The sequence below is a fragment of the Cygnus atratus genome, chromosome 1 (genome assembly GCF_013377495.2).
Source record: "Cygnus atratus isolate AKBS03 ecotype Queensland, Australia chromosome 1, CAtr_DNAZoo_HiC_assembly, whole genome shotgun sequence".
Classification (NCBI taxonomy): Eukaryota; Metazoa; Chordata; class Aves; order Anseriformes; family Anatidae; genus Cygnus; species Cygnus atratus.
Window position 1 is genome coordinate 145,454,325 of NC_066362.1, and position 15,929 is coordinate 145,470,253.

General features: G+C 36.9%; 1 protein-coding gene across 3 annotated transcripts in view; it reads right to left on the minus strand.

Moving 5' to 3' along the window:
• ATP11A (ATPase phospholipid transporting 11A) overlaps nucleotides 1–15,929 on the minus strand; it is a 128,153-nt gene that overhangs the window by 61,705 nt on the left and 50,519 nt on the right. For all 3 annotated transcript variants that reach the window (XM_035565551.2, XM_035565552.2, XM_035565553.2), the window contains exon 2: nucleotides 3,082–3,204. In XM_035565551.2, the coding sequence (XP_035421444.1) occupies nucleotides 3,082–3,204 (123 nt within the window). The remainder of the gene's footprint in view (nucleotides 1–3,081; nucleotides 3,205–15,929) is intronic.

The window sequence follows — 15,929 nt, forward strand, 5'->3', positions numbered from 1 at the left end:
TTGATGTTATGCTGATTCAGAAGAAGGAAGAAAAGGTTGATTTCCACCAAGTTCTTTTAACTGCTACTGCTATAAAATTTAACTTATCTTTTTGAAACAGTTTTAATAATCAGTAAATACAAAATGTGAAAACTTTTCAATGAAAAAAGCAAATAAGCTCCTGCCACTTCAATTACATTTTCCCCCCCCTCATTTGAAACATTAGGATTTTTCTACCAGCTTATATTTGGCCATGCTGCATCACTATCTTATGATAACTTCAATCAAGGACACACAACAGCTACATTAAAGGCTGACAGCTCCTGCAGGTAAAGTAGCAAAAAATAGAACATAAGAATCCACCTTACAAAGATCACTAACTTTGAACATAAGCCAACTACATGCACAAGCCAAAGGAGAAATTTTTGCTTCTTACTGTTTCAGCACAGCCTTTTTATAATACATCATTAAAAATCATAACTGAATTACAACACATCAAACCAAAAGAGCATTTTTGTCTGCCCAAGGTCTGTTTAGATATAATTTTTCACCACCAGGAATATGCCGTTAAGCTGAGCATTAACCACATTTCACAGTGACACTGCAATATACAAGAAATATCCCTATGTACTGGAATCAAATTATCATCTTGCTGACAACAGGAAGTTTACCTTTGAAGGAAGAGCTTTTCCCTTTCCTAGTTATTTCAAGCAGCTGTATTTATTCAGGACATTTGGACCTAGTGCTTAGGGACAAGATTTAGTGGGTGACATTGGGAGTAGGGCAATGGCTGGACCAGATGATCTTGGAGGTCTTTTCCAACCTTAACGATTCTGTGATTCTACAGTAACACAGTACGATTGATGAGGTTTCCTCATGGTTTTGAGCTACCCTTTTTAGAAACTCGGTTTGTCTTAACTTGGCAAAAGTTGTACTTGGAAGTTCAGAGTTCCTCATCCTTGAAGAACAATCATCTTCTTTCCTGTATAAGCATTAAAGTCCTATAAAACCACAGCTGAAAGTTACTGTCTATCTTACTGATGAAGGACTACAAAAATATCCTTCATGGTTGAAGTAATATTATACAGAGTGCTTGTGTGCATGTATCTTTATTTTAATCTAACAACTGTGAATTTACCATCATAATTTTGTACGTTTCATCATTTTTCAGAAAGTTTAAAGCTGTGTTTATTAAGCTGCATTAGGTGCCCCTGTGGAAGGTTTCTAAGGGAGCGGATGACAAGGACAGAGTGAAAGGTTATGAGCTAGCCGGCTTACAGAACCAGAATCAATGCAAGCCAAGTCAGGGTAGTGATTTACCCAGTCCATCTGGGAAGGAACACGTGAATAATTGAGTTTACTTGAAAGAGACAGTGCAGGCAAGTTCTCATATAAAAACAACTGTCATTAAAGCTGACCTTTAAGCAGTCTAAGGAACTGTAAGTATAATATATATATATGTAACTGTATAAAGGATTTATATAAATTATTCCCTCCTGAAATAATCACCACTGTTTACTTTTACAATGAAGGCTTAGATTATTTATTTAAAGTGCAACAACTTTAATAAACAAACAAGAACTTTGAGAAATATAGATAAATAGCTGAAATATAGATAAATAGCTGAAATCCTACATATTTAATAACGGCTGGCAAGGATCCTTAGTTGAATTGCACGCTAAACCATACTTCAAACCATACTGAAAAGCATGGTAACTTGAATCTTCCAATTTTACTATCAAAAAAGATGTTTGACATCTTCCAGAATGTAGTAGAATCTTTATATTTCAAAAAAATGTTGACAATAACTTACTGCTTTATTTATGCATATCCCAGATGACATGTAGGAGACGAAAAAATACGCAAAGTGTCACACAAGTACAAAGATCTGCAAAAACTGTGTTTAGTCTTCAATCATCTAAGAGGTAATACAAATTGATATGTGGAGCGCAGGATTTCCCCTTGTACTAGTTTGGTCATACTCCACTTAGATTTTTTACTTCATTGCCTTTTGAATAGTCTATCTAATTAAAGATGCCTAGACACTAGGCTGTTTGTCTAGGCATAGGGTCTTTGAATGAAGTAAGAAAGTAGGAAAAACTGTAGTCAAGGAAGGCAAGAAAATACAAAAAATCATGTTAAGAAATGAGACTGTACAGGTTTTATTACAGCTTTGCCATACATTAATGGAAGGCAAGTGTTCAGATCCACTAAGGTATGAGAGCCTTCAGCCCCTTGAGATTACAAAGCTAGTCTAGGAAGATTCTTAAAGTTATCCTGTGGATCTAAGCCACTGTTTAAACAGAATTTTTCCCGGTAAAAGAGCTATTTCATAACTGGGTTGCAGGTGGACCTTCATGAAGATTAAGATCTGAGCACATGAAAAACATGAAGTTCTTGAGGAGTTCGCCATACAGAAAGCTGCAAATATTCAGCTTTCTATGCCACTGGAGGAACAGACCTTTGCTAAAGCAACCCAGTCAGTATTAACCGGCAACTGAGATGTTCACAGAAAACTGCTGAAGCAGAAGGAGCAAGTTAACTAGTCAGAGCGAGGGGCAACTGGAAGGTTTCTAAAGGGCATAAATGCATCATAACTACCAGGAATGATTCATTTATAGATGGGTAACAAAATCGATTTCAAAAGGTTTCTGTCAGTCGGAGCTTTTGAAGGGAACAGCACTGTTATTGTGGAGATCACTTTCTCTGATCATAGTACTTCTAGTACTTTGAGGTGGTGCTCTAGATTACCAAGGATATGGTCATACCCTGGGAAGAAGTTTTTTACTCCAGCATCACCCCAAATGAGAATGACTTGCTCACTCCTTTGTGAAAAAACACAGCATCATTCTAAGACTTTGCTACATAAAACATTAAACAACAACATGAACAGGAACAAAATTACTCATCCAGAGGCAATCTGGCAATTAGTTTTTGTGGAAGAAATCTGAGACACCCTCATTTTACCTTTGCCAGTCATGGTATAGGAGAAATATATAGGAAGTATAGGAAGGAAACCTTGGGGGAAATAAATGAACACATGTACCATAACTGAAGCTGATTTATGTAAACGAGTTAAAGAACACTTCTACAACACAATACCTTTGATGAGACTATCCTGTTATCTGGAAATCTCTGTGGAATGTATGCTTCAGTGCCGGGAGGTGGTTCACGATGCCCCACATAAATAGTCCGACTGTCCACCCAATTCTCTTCTCCAGCACACTATGAGGGGAAAAAAGTCACATCAGTTCACTTTGTATTTCTGCAGTAAGATGAGTCACAGACTGAATTAACTGAATTAACTAATCAGGTGTCTAATCATCAGTGCACACACAGCCATCAACACGTGACCCCTTACTTACCTTCTCCCTTATTTCTCTGTATAATCAAGACCACTAAAAGACAAATCTAAGTCAATTGTCCAAACTCCTCAACTGCACCAAATACCACTTTCCCCAAGGCAAAAAAAAAAAAAAAATAGAATCCATGAAAATTGCTATTCTTTTTAGTTTTATAACTGAACAAAGAAGAATGGTTTAAGATTCTCAGTCAAATTAGTTATTTACCAAGTGGTCACTACTCATTTTACCACTAATAAAAATCAAACTTGAGATGTTTTTTACATGACAAGTACAATCTCATTTTTAACGCTAGCCAGCCATAATATGTTTTTTTTATTTGCAGAAATAAAACGTCTTTGTTTCTAGAAAGAAGCCCTGTGTTCTCTGAAATACAAGCAATAATGATTTCCCGAGACACACAGCAAGTTTAGGGAACCTTAGACTGCCAGGAAAGAACTCAGCTTGTCAGCTCAGATTCCTTGCTCTTTAATGAAAGCTGTGTCTGCAAGTAAAGAAAAGTAGATGAGAGAAATCTTCCTATTCGTTCGTGAAAACCCCCATCTATATCTTAATTAGTAATTTTAAACTTTCAAGTCACTGCAAAAAAAAAAAAAAGCACAACTCACTGCAGAAAAACACTTGCATAAAAACAAAAGGATCAATTTTTTTTTTTAGGGACTTGGATTGTAAAATGTTCATCCCTTAGTCTACAGTTTTATTAATTCCCATCTACCATATGAAAAATACTTCAGATTTATGTATTCTTGTAGAGAATACATTTCATAATCTTTTGATCTGCACGGAGATACCATGCATCAGCTACTTTAACATCACCATTAGGCCAGAGTGGAGTAAATTAAATGTTTAAATGTGTAACCAATTTACAATTAAAATCTGTTTTATGCTGTAATGATGCATATACGTATACATCCATTAAGTGTATGTCCTCGTTTTGGCTGGGATAGCTACTGTGAAGAATGTTAACACTTATATGGGGCTACGCTTTGGATTTGTGATGAAAATAGCAGTGATAACACACCAATGTTTTAGCTGTTGCAGGGCAATGCTTACACCGACTCCAGGACTGTCCAGCTTCTCGTGCTGCCCTGCCAGCAGCCAAGACCGCTGAACCAAACTGGCCCAAAGGGATATCCCATACCATATGGCGTCGTGCTCAGCAATAAAAGTTGGGGGAAAAGAAGGACAGCGGAGGGGGGTGGGATGATAAGAGTTATGATGTTTGTGTTCCCAAGTAAATGTTACATGTGATGGAGCCCCATGTTCCTGCCTAGACATTTGTCTCCCAACGGGAAACAGCAAATTAATTCCTTGTTTTGCTTTGCTTCCCTGCAGTTTTTGCTTTATCTACTAAATAGTCTTTATGTCAACTCATGAGTTCTCACAACTTTACAAATGAGATGGAAGCTTCTTCTCTGCATCTACGACATCTTTGTCTATATAGTACAGTAAATACTGCCCCAAAGTCCTCCTGGGCACTGGTGTTTCAAGTCTCTAAGGTTGACTGCTGCTTAACAAGCTATCATCAGCCAGTTATCAGGAACAGTCTGGGAGTCAGCATAGCCAAAGCACCACTGCCCTGAGCAGCAGGATGCAGCCACACCATTCTTGACAATATGAGAGTTTCATTATGTAGATATAGCCTCTTCCTTTCCAGTTAGCCTTGCTGCCAATAGCTCTGGACATATGTACTTTACTAGTACAGACGTGGCTGTTAAGTCTAAAATAAAATTTAAATCTCAAACTTAACCAAAAATATACACCCTAACATTTCTTTCATTGGTTCACTTCTATGTGATTATTCCTCTGTCATAAGTGCAACACATATGTGAACAAAGTTTCAACATAAATTGTTTAAATGTATGTATAGAAATCTTGCAATGCCTTGAAAACCTGGAGCAGCTATGCTTTTAAAAGTTACTTATGTGGCATGAATGGCTTTCTTGGCAAAATAAATAAATTATATATATATATATAAAGAAAAGCTTGAATTTGAACTCAGATTATTAACCACAGAATAGCTGAGTAGTCGAGAAGTAAAATGTAAGCGAAATAAGAGGCTTCAACAAGAACTTCTGATGTCCCACACCTTTACACTAGAACTAGTTAAAAAGAACCCTAAATAATTACTAATTCTTGCTTATGAAAGAAAACAAAGGTATTATGTTCAGAAGCTATCGAAGGCCGAAGTTACAGAACTAAACAAAAAATTCAAAGGTAAAAGTTTGCTTTCTTATTTCCTTTAATATGTGAATTTTTATTTTGCTTAATTTGAAAGAGCCACTTAAATAACATATGAATACAAATTAAAGGAAGGAAAAAATGGCAGCCATTCTTAAGAAACATCAATGGCCTAGTCACAGCTTGTGCTAAACTATCACTGATTTCAGCGGGAGCGCACATACAATTTCTCTGACATGTCAGATCCTTGCAGCATGGACCTGAAGTTAGAATGTGGGTTATTCTGAAAAAAAGTACACTAATTTTCCCACCAAACAACTCCCAGATCTCTCATGTGGCTTGTCGCAATACAAGCAGACCACCATACTAAAAGCTCAGACCACTCCTGCAGACAAGCTAGGATTCTTTTAGCACGTCAGAATATCGCAGAAGGAAGTAAAGCAGTAAAGATGTTCCCATATTCCACTGTCCTTCTGTGCCAAGAACGGAATCCAGTATCTTTTATCATTTTATTGGATGACACTTACCTTTTTGGTACACTTGAATGTACAGCGCACACAAGTGATTTACTGACTCTTGTGCCAAGCAATACTCCTGGAAATGCAAGAGTGTGAGATATCCCCAAGCAGTAGATCAAATTGTACAGTGTTGATTAATTTTTCATTAAGAAGGACATTCCAAACATCAAAGCAACACAAAGATTACTCCTAATACAGCTAAGTGCCTGACTTCATAGATGATTGCGTAAAGGGCTGATGGGAATTCAATGCATGAATCTTTGAACATCAAGAATAAATCCTTCAGCTTCTCCTTCCTCCTACACAGGCCCAGCCTGACAATCTAAGTCAACCCGACAAAGGTATTAGTTTGAATAAGCATTTATTTTTTTTTTAATTTCACAGTATAAGCTGATCTTTATCCTGACTTAGTTAAAACAGTCTTCTGAGAAATTACTTCTCAAGCTAGGAAGCACAGAAGACAGAGCTCTTTAAACAGAATTCTCCTGCACTACTGTCAATTTTTAAAGGTTTCATGCCCCTGGAGTATTGTGTTATCACCCCATAAAATAGCTTGATGTCACAGCCCAGAATTGGCATCCCTAAAGAAAGATTCAATAGAATTTACTGTAAACAAGTGTATGAAAACCAAGACAAACTCTTCTATTAGCTTAACTGGATCTGGTTTTTATCTGGAAGTGATAAATTCACTGCAAAGTACAACAACACATCTAACTTAATTTTAGCTGTCTGCTAACTCAGAACATTTTTATTTTCCAACATGTTAACAGAGAATCAAAACCAAATGGACTTTACTAACCCAATTCAGTAAGTTGACAAAAACTGAAAAACTCCAATACATTCACAGTTCAAGTGCAAAGTTTATCAGGGAGGAAAGGCTATATTGTTCAGTGAGGTACCAGGGCAATACAAAAAGTAAAATGCAGTATTCAGTAAGACCACAAGGAAACTAACTCGCTTTCACAAAGCAGAAAAAGAACAGCACTGAGTCACAAATGCCATGCACTTAGAAATCAAACCACAACATTTTAATGTCTGGTAATGCTAACCTACAATGCCATACACTTTGAACCAACAATTCTTTTACTTCTCAGATACTTCACATGAGATCATTTACTGAATGACACCAGGGTAATTCAAAGAAAGGAATTTGATGCCGCTGCCAGTACAATAAACTATATTTGTCTTTTTTTTTTTTTTTTTTTTTTTTTTGAGTTCTATTACTTAAGCTTACTCAAGTCCATTAAGGATATAGGCAAGAAACCATGAATAAATCTTAGCATTATCTGCTTCTATTAATAGTATAAAGCTCAGTGTACTGAAACCAAGTTTCATTGGCACATCAGTGAAGAAGCATTACTTAGCTTTTATTCTTTCAAGCAGGGTCAGCAATGCAGAAAGCAAAGGCCAGCAAAAGACTTTATGTAATGCTGAAGAGAGACAGTTAACAGGATTATACCTTAATACATGTACAACTTCACACGAAAATACCAAATATACACACAGCTTATCTCTGATTTTAAGTAAATATATACATCAATCTGAGACTAGCTTAAGATTCATCTTCATGCTATTCTTACCTAAATCTAAATAAAAGCGTATTATTTCAAAAGATGAGGGGTTAGTGTTCAACCAATGACAATAAGAAGACGACAGGAGGACCCTGGCAGCTGTTCGGTCTGTTACAAGGTTAACCTGAAAATGCCCCTAAAATTTTTCACAGTAAAAACAAAACAAAAACAAAACAAAACAAACAAACAACAACAAAAACAATGTTATGGAGTCCAGCAGATTAACCAGTTAAGTTGTCTTCATTTTTTTATTTTAGCTCCTTCCATCTGAAGATCATTTTAGCTCATTAACTAAAATTGGGCATACGAGGGTCATCAGTACTGTGGGTAGATCCTGGGCAGGTAACTGACCTTGAAAGATTCCAGATCTTCCAAGTATTTTTAGTAGAGATTTAACTTATGGTTCAGGAATCGATGGGAGCACTGAAGGACATTTCCTGACTCTTCACTTGAACTACTAATTTGGGTGTAATTGGAAGCAACAATCTTAGATTCAAAATTATATTTGCTCTCCAAATAAAGCAATCACGAACTCTACTAAAAAGTTAATAACGCATTAAGTACAGCTGAAAACTCAGCTAAAAATCTCTGCTGGTCAGGCTGTAAGTATGTTTTGTTGTACAACATTCTCTCCTACTTTTTTGCTAAATGCCTTCTCAGAGTCATAAACAGACTATACAGTAAGTACAGATTTGCCGGCAATGAGTTCTCCACATCAGTTGTAACCTTGTGGATCCAGGCTGTAAGTCAAAGTTCTTTCATACAAACACTTTGCGTTCGTGGAGGCAGGTTTGGCAAATGTCTGGGTGCTTCAGCAAGACACTATTTGATCTCCATAAAGCAGTTAACACCATTGTTAAAACTGCACACCAAACAAAGCTGCTCAACACTTTAGGGTATTAGGATAACAGATACTGATAAGCTATTATCATTTAATCTACATGAATCGTGGCACACAGTCGAAGAAATCTTTCACATGTAGAATACGTTGCTCCCATCTAACTGGATACATTACAACAGGTCTCCATGGCAAAAATGCCTTCAGTTTCCAATTTTTCAATTGGTGGAGAGAAAAAACAATTTCAGGATCTCAGAAAGATGTAACTCTGAAGTGGAAAAAAACTCATTTCAATTTTCTGAAGCATACTGACTTCCTTATCATACCCTAATCACCAAACCATGAGATCATACAAGCTCACCTGTGCCTGGATTTTCAAGTGTCCCAAGTACCTGCTCTTTTACACTTCACTCAGCACCACTCTGCAGGTAAATGTCAGCCATCTCCCTGTGCAAACAACAGTGCAGCATGCAAATTTTCACCCAACCGTCCTAGACCCGATGAAATCCACAGCATTTTAAAGGCAGATCTGACCTATAAATCATAAAAAGCTGAATCCCTCTAAACATTACAAGGCAGACTATTTCTAAAGAAAAGTCTTTACATTTCCTCCAATTGCTAGCCAGCAAAGGAGAAGCAAAATTGCACACTTCACAAAATCTCATGAACGTACATACAATTCTTTGTGGAAATACAGAGTGAAATTCTTGTTCACTTAAAGGACATTAGTAAGATTTTAAATGCTACGCAAACACACCAAGACTTACATGGAGCATTTGAATTAAGTTTTGTTGACAACATTATTTCAGCCCGCCATATGGCAGTGGCAGGAGCAAGCTCGGAATGAAGAATAAATGCGACTTCAAAAGCTGCTAAGATTGTTTACGCCTGTTTCATAGAAATACATAAAAGCACATAAAGTAATTCAAATATATAGTTATCGGTTAATTTCCCTGTAAACTTTCATAATCTGAAAAACAACTGCCTCAATATTAGGTACTATAAACAAGGTGAATTGCTTCATGCAGTTGTAAGCCATAGGAACACATGCCATTAAACCACTAATTTAATGAAGAATTTAATGAAGAACTAAAGCACAACACTTCAGAGGCAACCACAAAAAAAACACTAACAAAACACACAGAACAACTCCCATCCCCCCAAAAAACTCCTCCTGTGGCATTTGGAAAATCCCATGATTTAATTAACACATTTCCTATGGGAGATGTCACAGTCACGGGATCTGTTGTTTTGTACTGCTGCTACAGAGTATTTCCTGGTGCATTTCTTTTTAGCAAGTGCAGTTTAAGAAACAAAGTCTGGTATACCTTAACTATACAAAATGACTAGGTCCACCAGTACATTTTCTGACCAAGCCCTGCCTATACTACTTGTTGGATCCTGCTTTTCTGATCCTTCTTTCCAGTACGGACACCTACCGTTGTCTGCAAGGTTTCCTGTGCATGCAGGCAGTTGGGGAAACGGCTGCATAAAGCGCTGTGACATTGCCTGAACCTTGAAAGAGGAAGTACAGAAATATGATGGAATCATGTACATTTTGGTAACTCACTAGTTAGAACAAATGTTCTGACACGAGAGCAGATATGCAAGTTTCTGTAAAATATGACCTTTTCTGGACACATACTTAATGTAGATTTACTTCCACACCATTCCTCCTAAGCTCCATACTCGGAACAAAAGGTCTCTGCAGATGTGCCATGATCTGGGGATAACTGTATTAGAACATCATCTTGCATGCTGATATTTTAATATAGCATAGTAGACAGTCCAGTTTTTCTTTCTGATCTGCAATTTAGCATGTCACAATTAGCTGAAGTCCATCTCATCTATACTTGACGGATGATGTGATGACAGCGCAGATCCCAACACAGCGGTCTGCGTTCCTCTTAAAATTTACAGTAATTCTTTGTTTCAAATATATAAAAACTAATCTAAGCTATTCAAGCAAGATTAAGATCTTTCACAAGTGATGAGCTTAAACTCCAAATTTTGTTGACGTGCTGGCCCATTAGATGTAGCTATTTGTGGTGCTCGTGATAAAATGGAGTTTCCCTGTTTCCAAGAAAAGTAGCAACAAAAGCAATACGGATAGTCCGACAGAAGTCTTCACCTTTCACACATGCCATCCTCAGGTTTCAAGGAATCACTGGAATGATGGCAAAAGCTAGATCCATAAAATATGCGAATTAGTAGACATGTCTGAAACATTTTGCTCCTTGCTGTCCCCATATCAACAAGATACAGTGGCAAAGAGACACTGTGCCTCCTTGTGCATCTCCCTGGCCCCAGCCAGGAAGAATTGCTACACGGAAATCCTTTCAAGAGCGTCTCACAATTAGAAAGGCAAATGAGAAACAAACTACACTAAGCAGAGCTGATAACAGAAGCTAGAAAGGAAAGTGTCACGAGACACACAACACTTGGTGGCCTTGGCACTTTAATTATGAATCAACTTTACATCCAAGTATCTCCAGGCCAACAAATTCAGGTTTGTGCAGAAATTCTGCAGCTTCTCTTGGTGCTATCTGAAGCTACAAAACAACAAGAACAATTTTGTTTTTTGCAAGGCAACTAAAGAACACTAAGATTTGCACACCCTGCCAACCAACCTCAGTATCTGTAAAGACACTTTTAAAGAGAGATTTTTACAGAAAACACTTTACGGATACTTCAGAATGCAGGTTATTTTACCCTCATAGTTTCCAGGAAATAATTTTATTTTCAGTAATTCATCAAGAAACATTTGAGAGGGATCAAACATTTTAAGTCAGAAAGTGAATTGAAAAATACAGATTCTAAAGAAACAGGAGGACAGAGGCAAAGGAGCAGATTTTAACTTATTTTTCAATGAGTGAAAACAAAACAGATACAAACTATTTTCTTTTACATAGAGACGCTAAATGAATAAGAAAAAAAGTTGAGCGAAAATACCTGCTATAAACCTTTTCAAAAGCACAAATTAATGCACCCTAGGATGATATTGATGAGATAGATGCAACTAAAAGCCATTAAGTGGTGTTCTTAGAGGAGCTTCAGGTTATTCAAGGGGGAAATAGTCTAAAGTATGGTTTAAATTTAGAGCAGTAGGTTACTCTACCATCAACCTTCACTTGGACTTGATCAGAGCTGGCCAAAGCGCCAAAATCCTCTGCAAGGACTTGAGCAAATAGTGAACCTGACATTCAGTTTTATTTGCCAGTCTTCTGTTCAAACACTCATGGAAGTGCCGCTCTCCTTTAAGCGGCCACAAGAGGAAACTCTGCATTTTCACATAATACCTATCCTACCTGTAACATGATGGTAGCTTTGGCAGACCCTCAGGCCAAACTCTTGCTATGACTACACCTAAATAAAAAAAAAACAACGAATTGTCAGATATCTGGCTTAGGTTCCAGAGCAAAGCCAGTTAAAGTACATGAAAGCCCATATCTTTCAGTATTATTTATTACACGTTCAGTATAAGAGATATCTAGGACTTACGAGTTGGACTTTATGATCCTTGTGGTCCCTTCCAACTCAGGCGAATGTTTCTGCAATTCTGCAAAAAGCATCTCATCTAAGCTAGCCAGCTCCCTAATTGTGCAGGTGAGCTATGAACAAGAAAGCCAACTATTGTACTCTGCAGTCAACTGGCAAAGCAGCTAAGCAGGAAACGTCTGTATTAATTTCCGCTAGAGAAATATAAAGCAAGTTTGTCCCTATGAAAATTAGCTTCCTCTTTCTTTGTACACCAGACATGAACTTTCAGTCACCCTGGAAGCCTTTCAAGGTGTTGTTGCCACTTGAGACCATGAGACTGGATGCTTCATGCACTGTGGGACCTAGCTTGATATTTCGAAGCTTTCCCCCCATCCACATTACAGTAATCTACTTTTGTTACCTTTTTTTTTTTTTTTTTTTAGTTAGCAAGTATCAGAAGGCTTCATTCAACTACATTTAAACCTAGAACACAAGTTCTAGGTAAGTGGTAGCTACTCACTGTTGTGACTCATCAGTTCTTGTTAAAAAGGATTTTCATTCCTAAGTGAACACACAGCTAGTGAAATGTTGATAATGGCAGAGAGGAGGCGGGCTATTTTGTGGTATCATTATATATTCTAGTAAGTTTAACAATTTGTAAAATGATGGTTTGCCAGGCCACTGAGATAGTGGTGATCCAAATGTTGTTACATCCACTGTAACATTTATAATATTCTAGGGCATTAGTTCTTATTTTGTTGGTGAATTTCCAGTACAAAATACTTATTGTAAATTCATTTATATCTCAATACATCCTGACATACATATCTAATTATACTTAAACACTGAATTACAGTTCAGTATTAACACTTAACGAACAGTGACTTACTATGCAACACCTTGTTTTCTTTGCTACACAAAGGCTAATTATGAGAAAGGACAATCAAGCCTTAGACCTCTGAGATTCAAGAGAGCTGACAATACATAGTTTATTTCATCTAATGATTGCTTCGTGAATGCAGTTTTATCTAAATCATTATCAGAATTCAGTTTATTACCAGTTTGGAAATAACATTTCATTAGCATGAATTAAATTATATACATTTCAAGTATTACATGTGTCCAGAACAAACACCAAAACACAACGTTCTTATCACTGTCTGCACCACGTATGCAAAGTTGAATTTACAGAAAAACTAAGTTGCTGAAGGCAAAGTTGTCTTTTCCTTTTTTTCTCCCAAATATTATTTGTTGCAGTATACCACAGCAAGGGGCCTTTCAGGGGAATTTTTACCTGCATTTCAGTTTATCAGTGTATGCTTACCTGAGGTGCAACCTTATCAGAATCAAACTTCCAAAGAAAAATGGAAGAGAAAAAGCATTGCATGGATGCTGCAGAAAGTGGAACAGCTAATGTAGTTAGTACATGCTAGTTTTCCACCCCCGTATGGAAAAACCTAGTCTTTGTCAAAACATAACACACAAACTACTTTTACTAAGTTTAAAATGAAGATCCTGCTCAGTTTAAACCAGTGCCAAACTTTACTGCCTCTAAATAGGGCCAGACTGCTAGCCTCCATACTACCCACAGAAATAAATACGTAAGACACAAATGACATCTTCCCTGCATTGCTGGTATGTTTATCAACAGCCTGGAAACCTTGGCATTAGTCAAAATGACAATATTAATTAGCCAGATTTCTACCACGGGCAATTGTATTTTCCATATCCCCCTGTGGTGCAAACTGCAAATTATTTACCTCACTTTCTCTTACGTGTAATTGCTTTTGCGAGCTATTAGAAGTCGCATCATAAACCCAGCATAACTTCATTTTGAACAAACATACCTCAAGAAGAACTTGGCTATTCAGTAAGACAAATGGTTAACCATTTAGCATTAGAAACTACCTTCCTTTATTTCTTTACTTTTCACTGGGTACCAGCACCAAATCCCATGTTAGGTAAATTTTAGTTTGGTGACCACCACCACAGAGACACAGTGTACTTGGATATCAGAAAGAACCCTAAATACAGGTGGTTAAAAAGGTTACTAAAACATTTTTTGAAGCTATTTGAGCATTTCAACAAGCTTCAATCTCTTACACATTTATCCAATTGCACTCCAGTACAACTGTAGCACACTAAAAAAAAAATATAAAACATCACTTCTTTTAACACTGCAAAACAATGCCATTAGTTTTACCTACCATCATATAGATGTTGCAGATGAAATAATATCCTGTTCAATCCCTATGCATAATCATGATGATCTTTCAAATTTTCCAAAACCAGCAGGGATCAGGATAATAAACCTGACTTCAGATAAAAGCTTTTAAAAAGTTCTTTTTCCATCAGTATCTTATAAAATGGCATGGAGAACATCCAGCACCTCTGGGTGTTCACATCAGGATCATGAATAAACCTACTCGTAATACACTAAAAGCTTTGACAGCAACAATCACGAGATTTTTAGAATATTTTGTTTTCACTGCACTTGAGGAACGTGAATTCCATTAAGACTAAATATTACTTGACAGCAGCTTTGATGCACCGAGCTTTTAAACATTTACTTCTACTCTCAAAGAACAGACTTGAGGATTTGCAACCGAACAATATGTACAATAAGTACAATAAAGATTTCACAACTTACTACATTTACAAATGTCAAAAGATTTATTTCAAGAACCAAATTCCACAGTAACCAGTCAAATATTTATAAAAAGGTAAACTACTGTTTTTACTATTTTAAGCTAGATGTTCATACAAAATGAGTATTTTATATTCCAGCTTTTTTTTTTTGCCATATATATTCTCAGCAAAATTTCAAAAGATAAGTCTACAACACAGAATTAATAAAAGTACTAAGTTGAGTTGTAAGAAAATAGTGCCTGTCATTTAACAGTCAAACCCATGGAAAGGAAGTTCAGTAACTGAACTTAGCTAGATCGGAGAAACCAATTCCTAACTGATCAGTGAACATTACAAGACATCAAGACAGGACACAGAATATAAAGGACAGACTTTGTTTTGCGCAACTTAAACAGTTCAGTGCAGACTGGGTGAAGTTTAAATCAAAGATCGTTAATAACTCACATAGGGAATTTCTGCTATAATAAAAGTGAGGAACGCTTAAGTAAAACACTTCTCCAACATGGATTTGGTGACCTGCAAGGTATTAGAAGTTGATTTGCAATGACTGGTTGATCTGAGTAGATAAACCATACATACAGACTATTGCTTATTAGCAGAATACTAATAAAAGCATTAATGGTAGCCAAGAAATTCATAAGGAGATCAACATGGTATGCCCAACACACCTGAAGCCAAGTCCCAGTATACTCAATCCTGTGTCCATGACCATGTCCTGAACAAAAGTATGGAAGTGGAGCCAAGATGACATAAGGTTGCCAATAAAAATTCTACCGAACACTGAAAAATTGCTATAAAGACCAGAGAATCCCAAGCTTAACGCCAAATTGCAGCATTCATTTTTAATGCATGCAGGTGTAGAACATTGATTTATTCACAAAGGACATTTTCATCTTTCACTCTGAAGATACTTCCCCCCAAGTCTGAGGTACTAAAAAAATTACTACATTGTGAAAAGAAAATGAACACATTTATCACTCTTCCTAAATTCTGATTTTAGAAACTGAAACAGAACTTTTGAAACACAATTTTTCTTATTTGTGGGAAAGAAAGGAAAAGCTAAACTGCTTGAAAATTAAAGCTTGGCCTGAGTTTTAGAACTGCTGACCACCTGCATATCTAATTTTGACAAGGAGTACACACTAAACAATAGGACCAACAGGGAAATGGAACTCAATTTTTAACCTGGAGCCAACTTTTACTAAGTGCTAAGAACTAAACCGGATGAGGGGACAGAGCACACCCTCAGCAAGCTGACAGATGGTAGAAGACTGGGAGCGGTGCTCGATGCAGCTGATATTTCAGTTGCTGTTCAGAGGGACTTCAACATGCCAGAGAAATGGGCCCACAG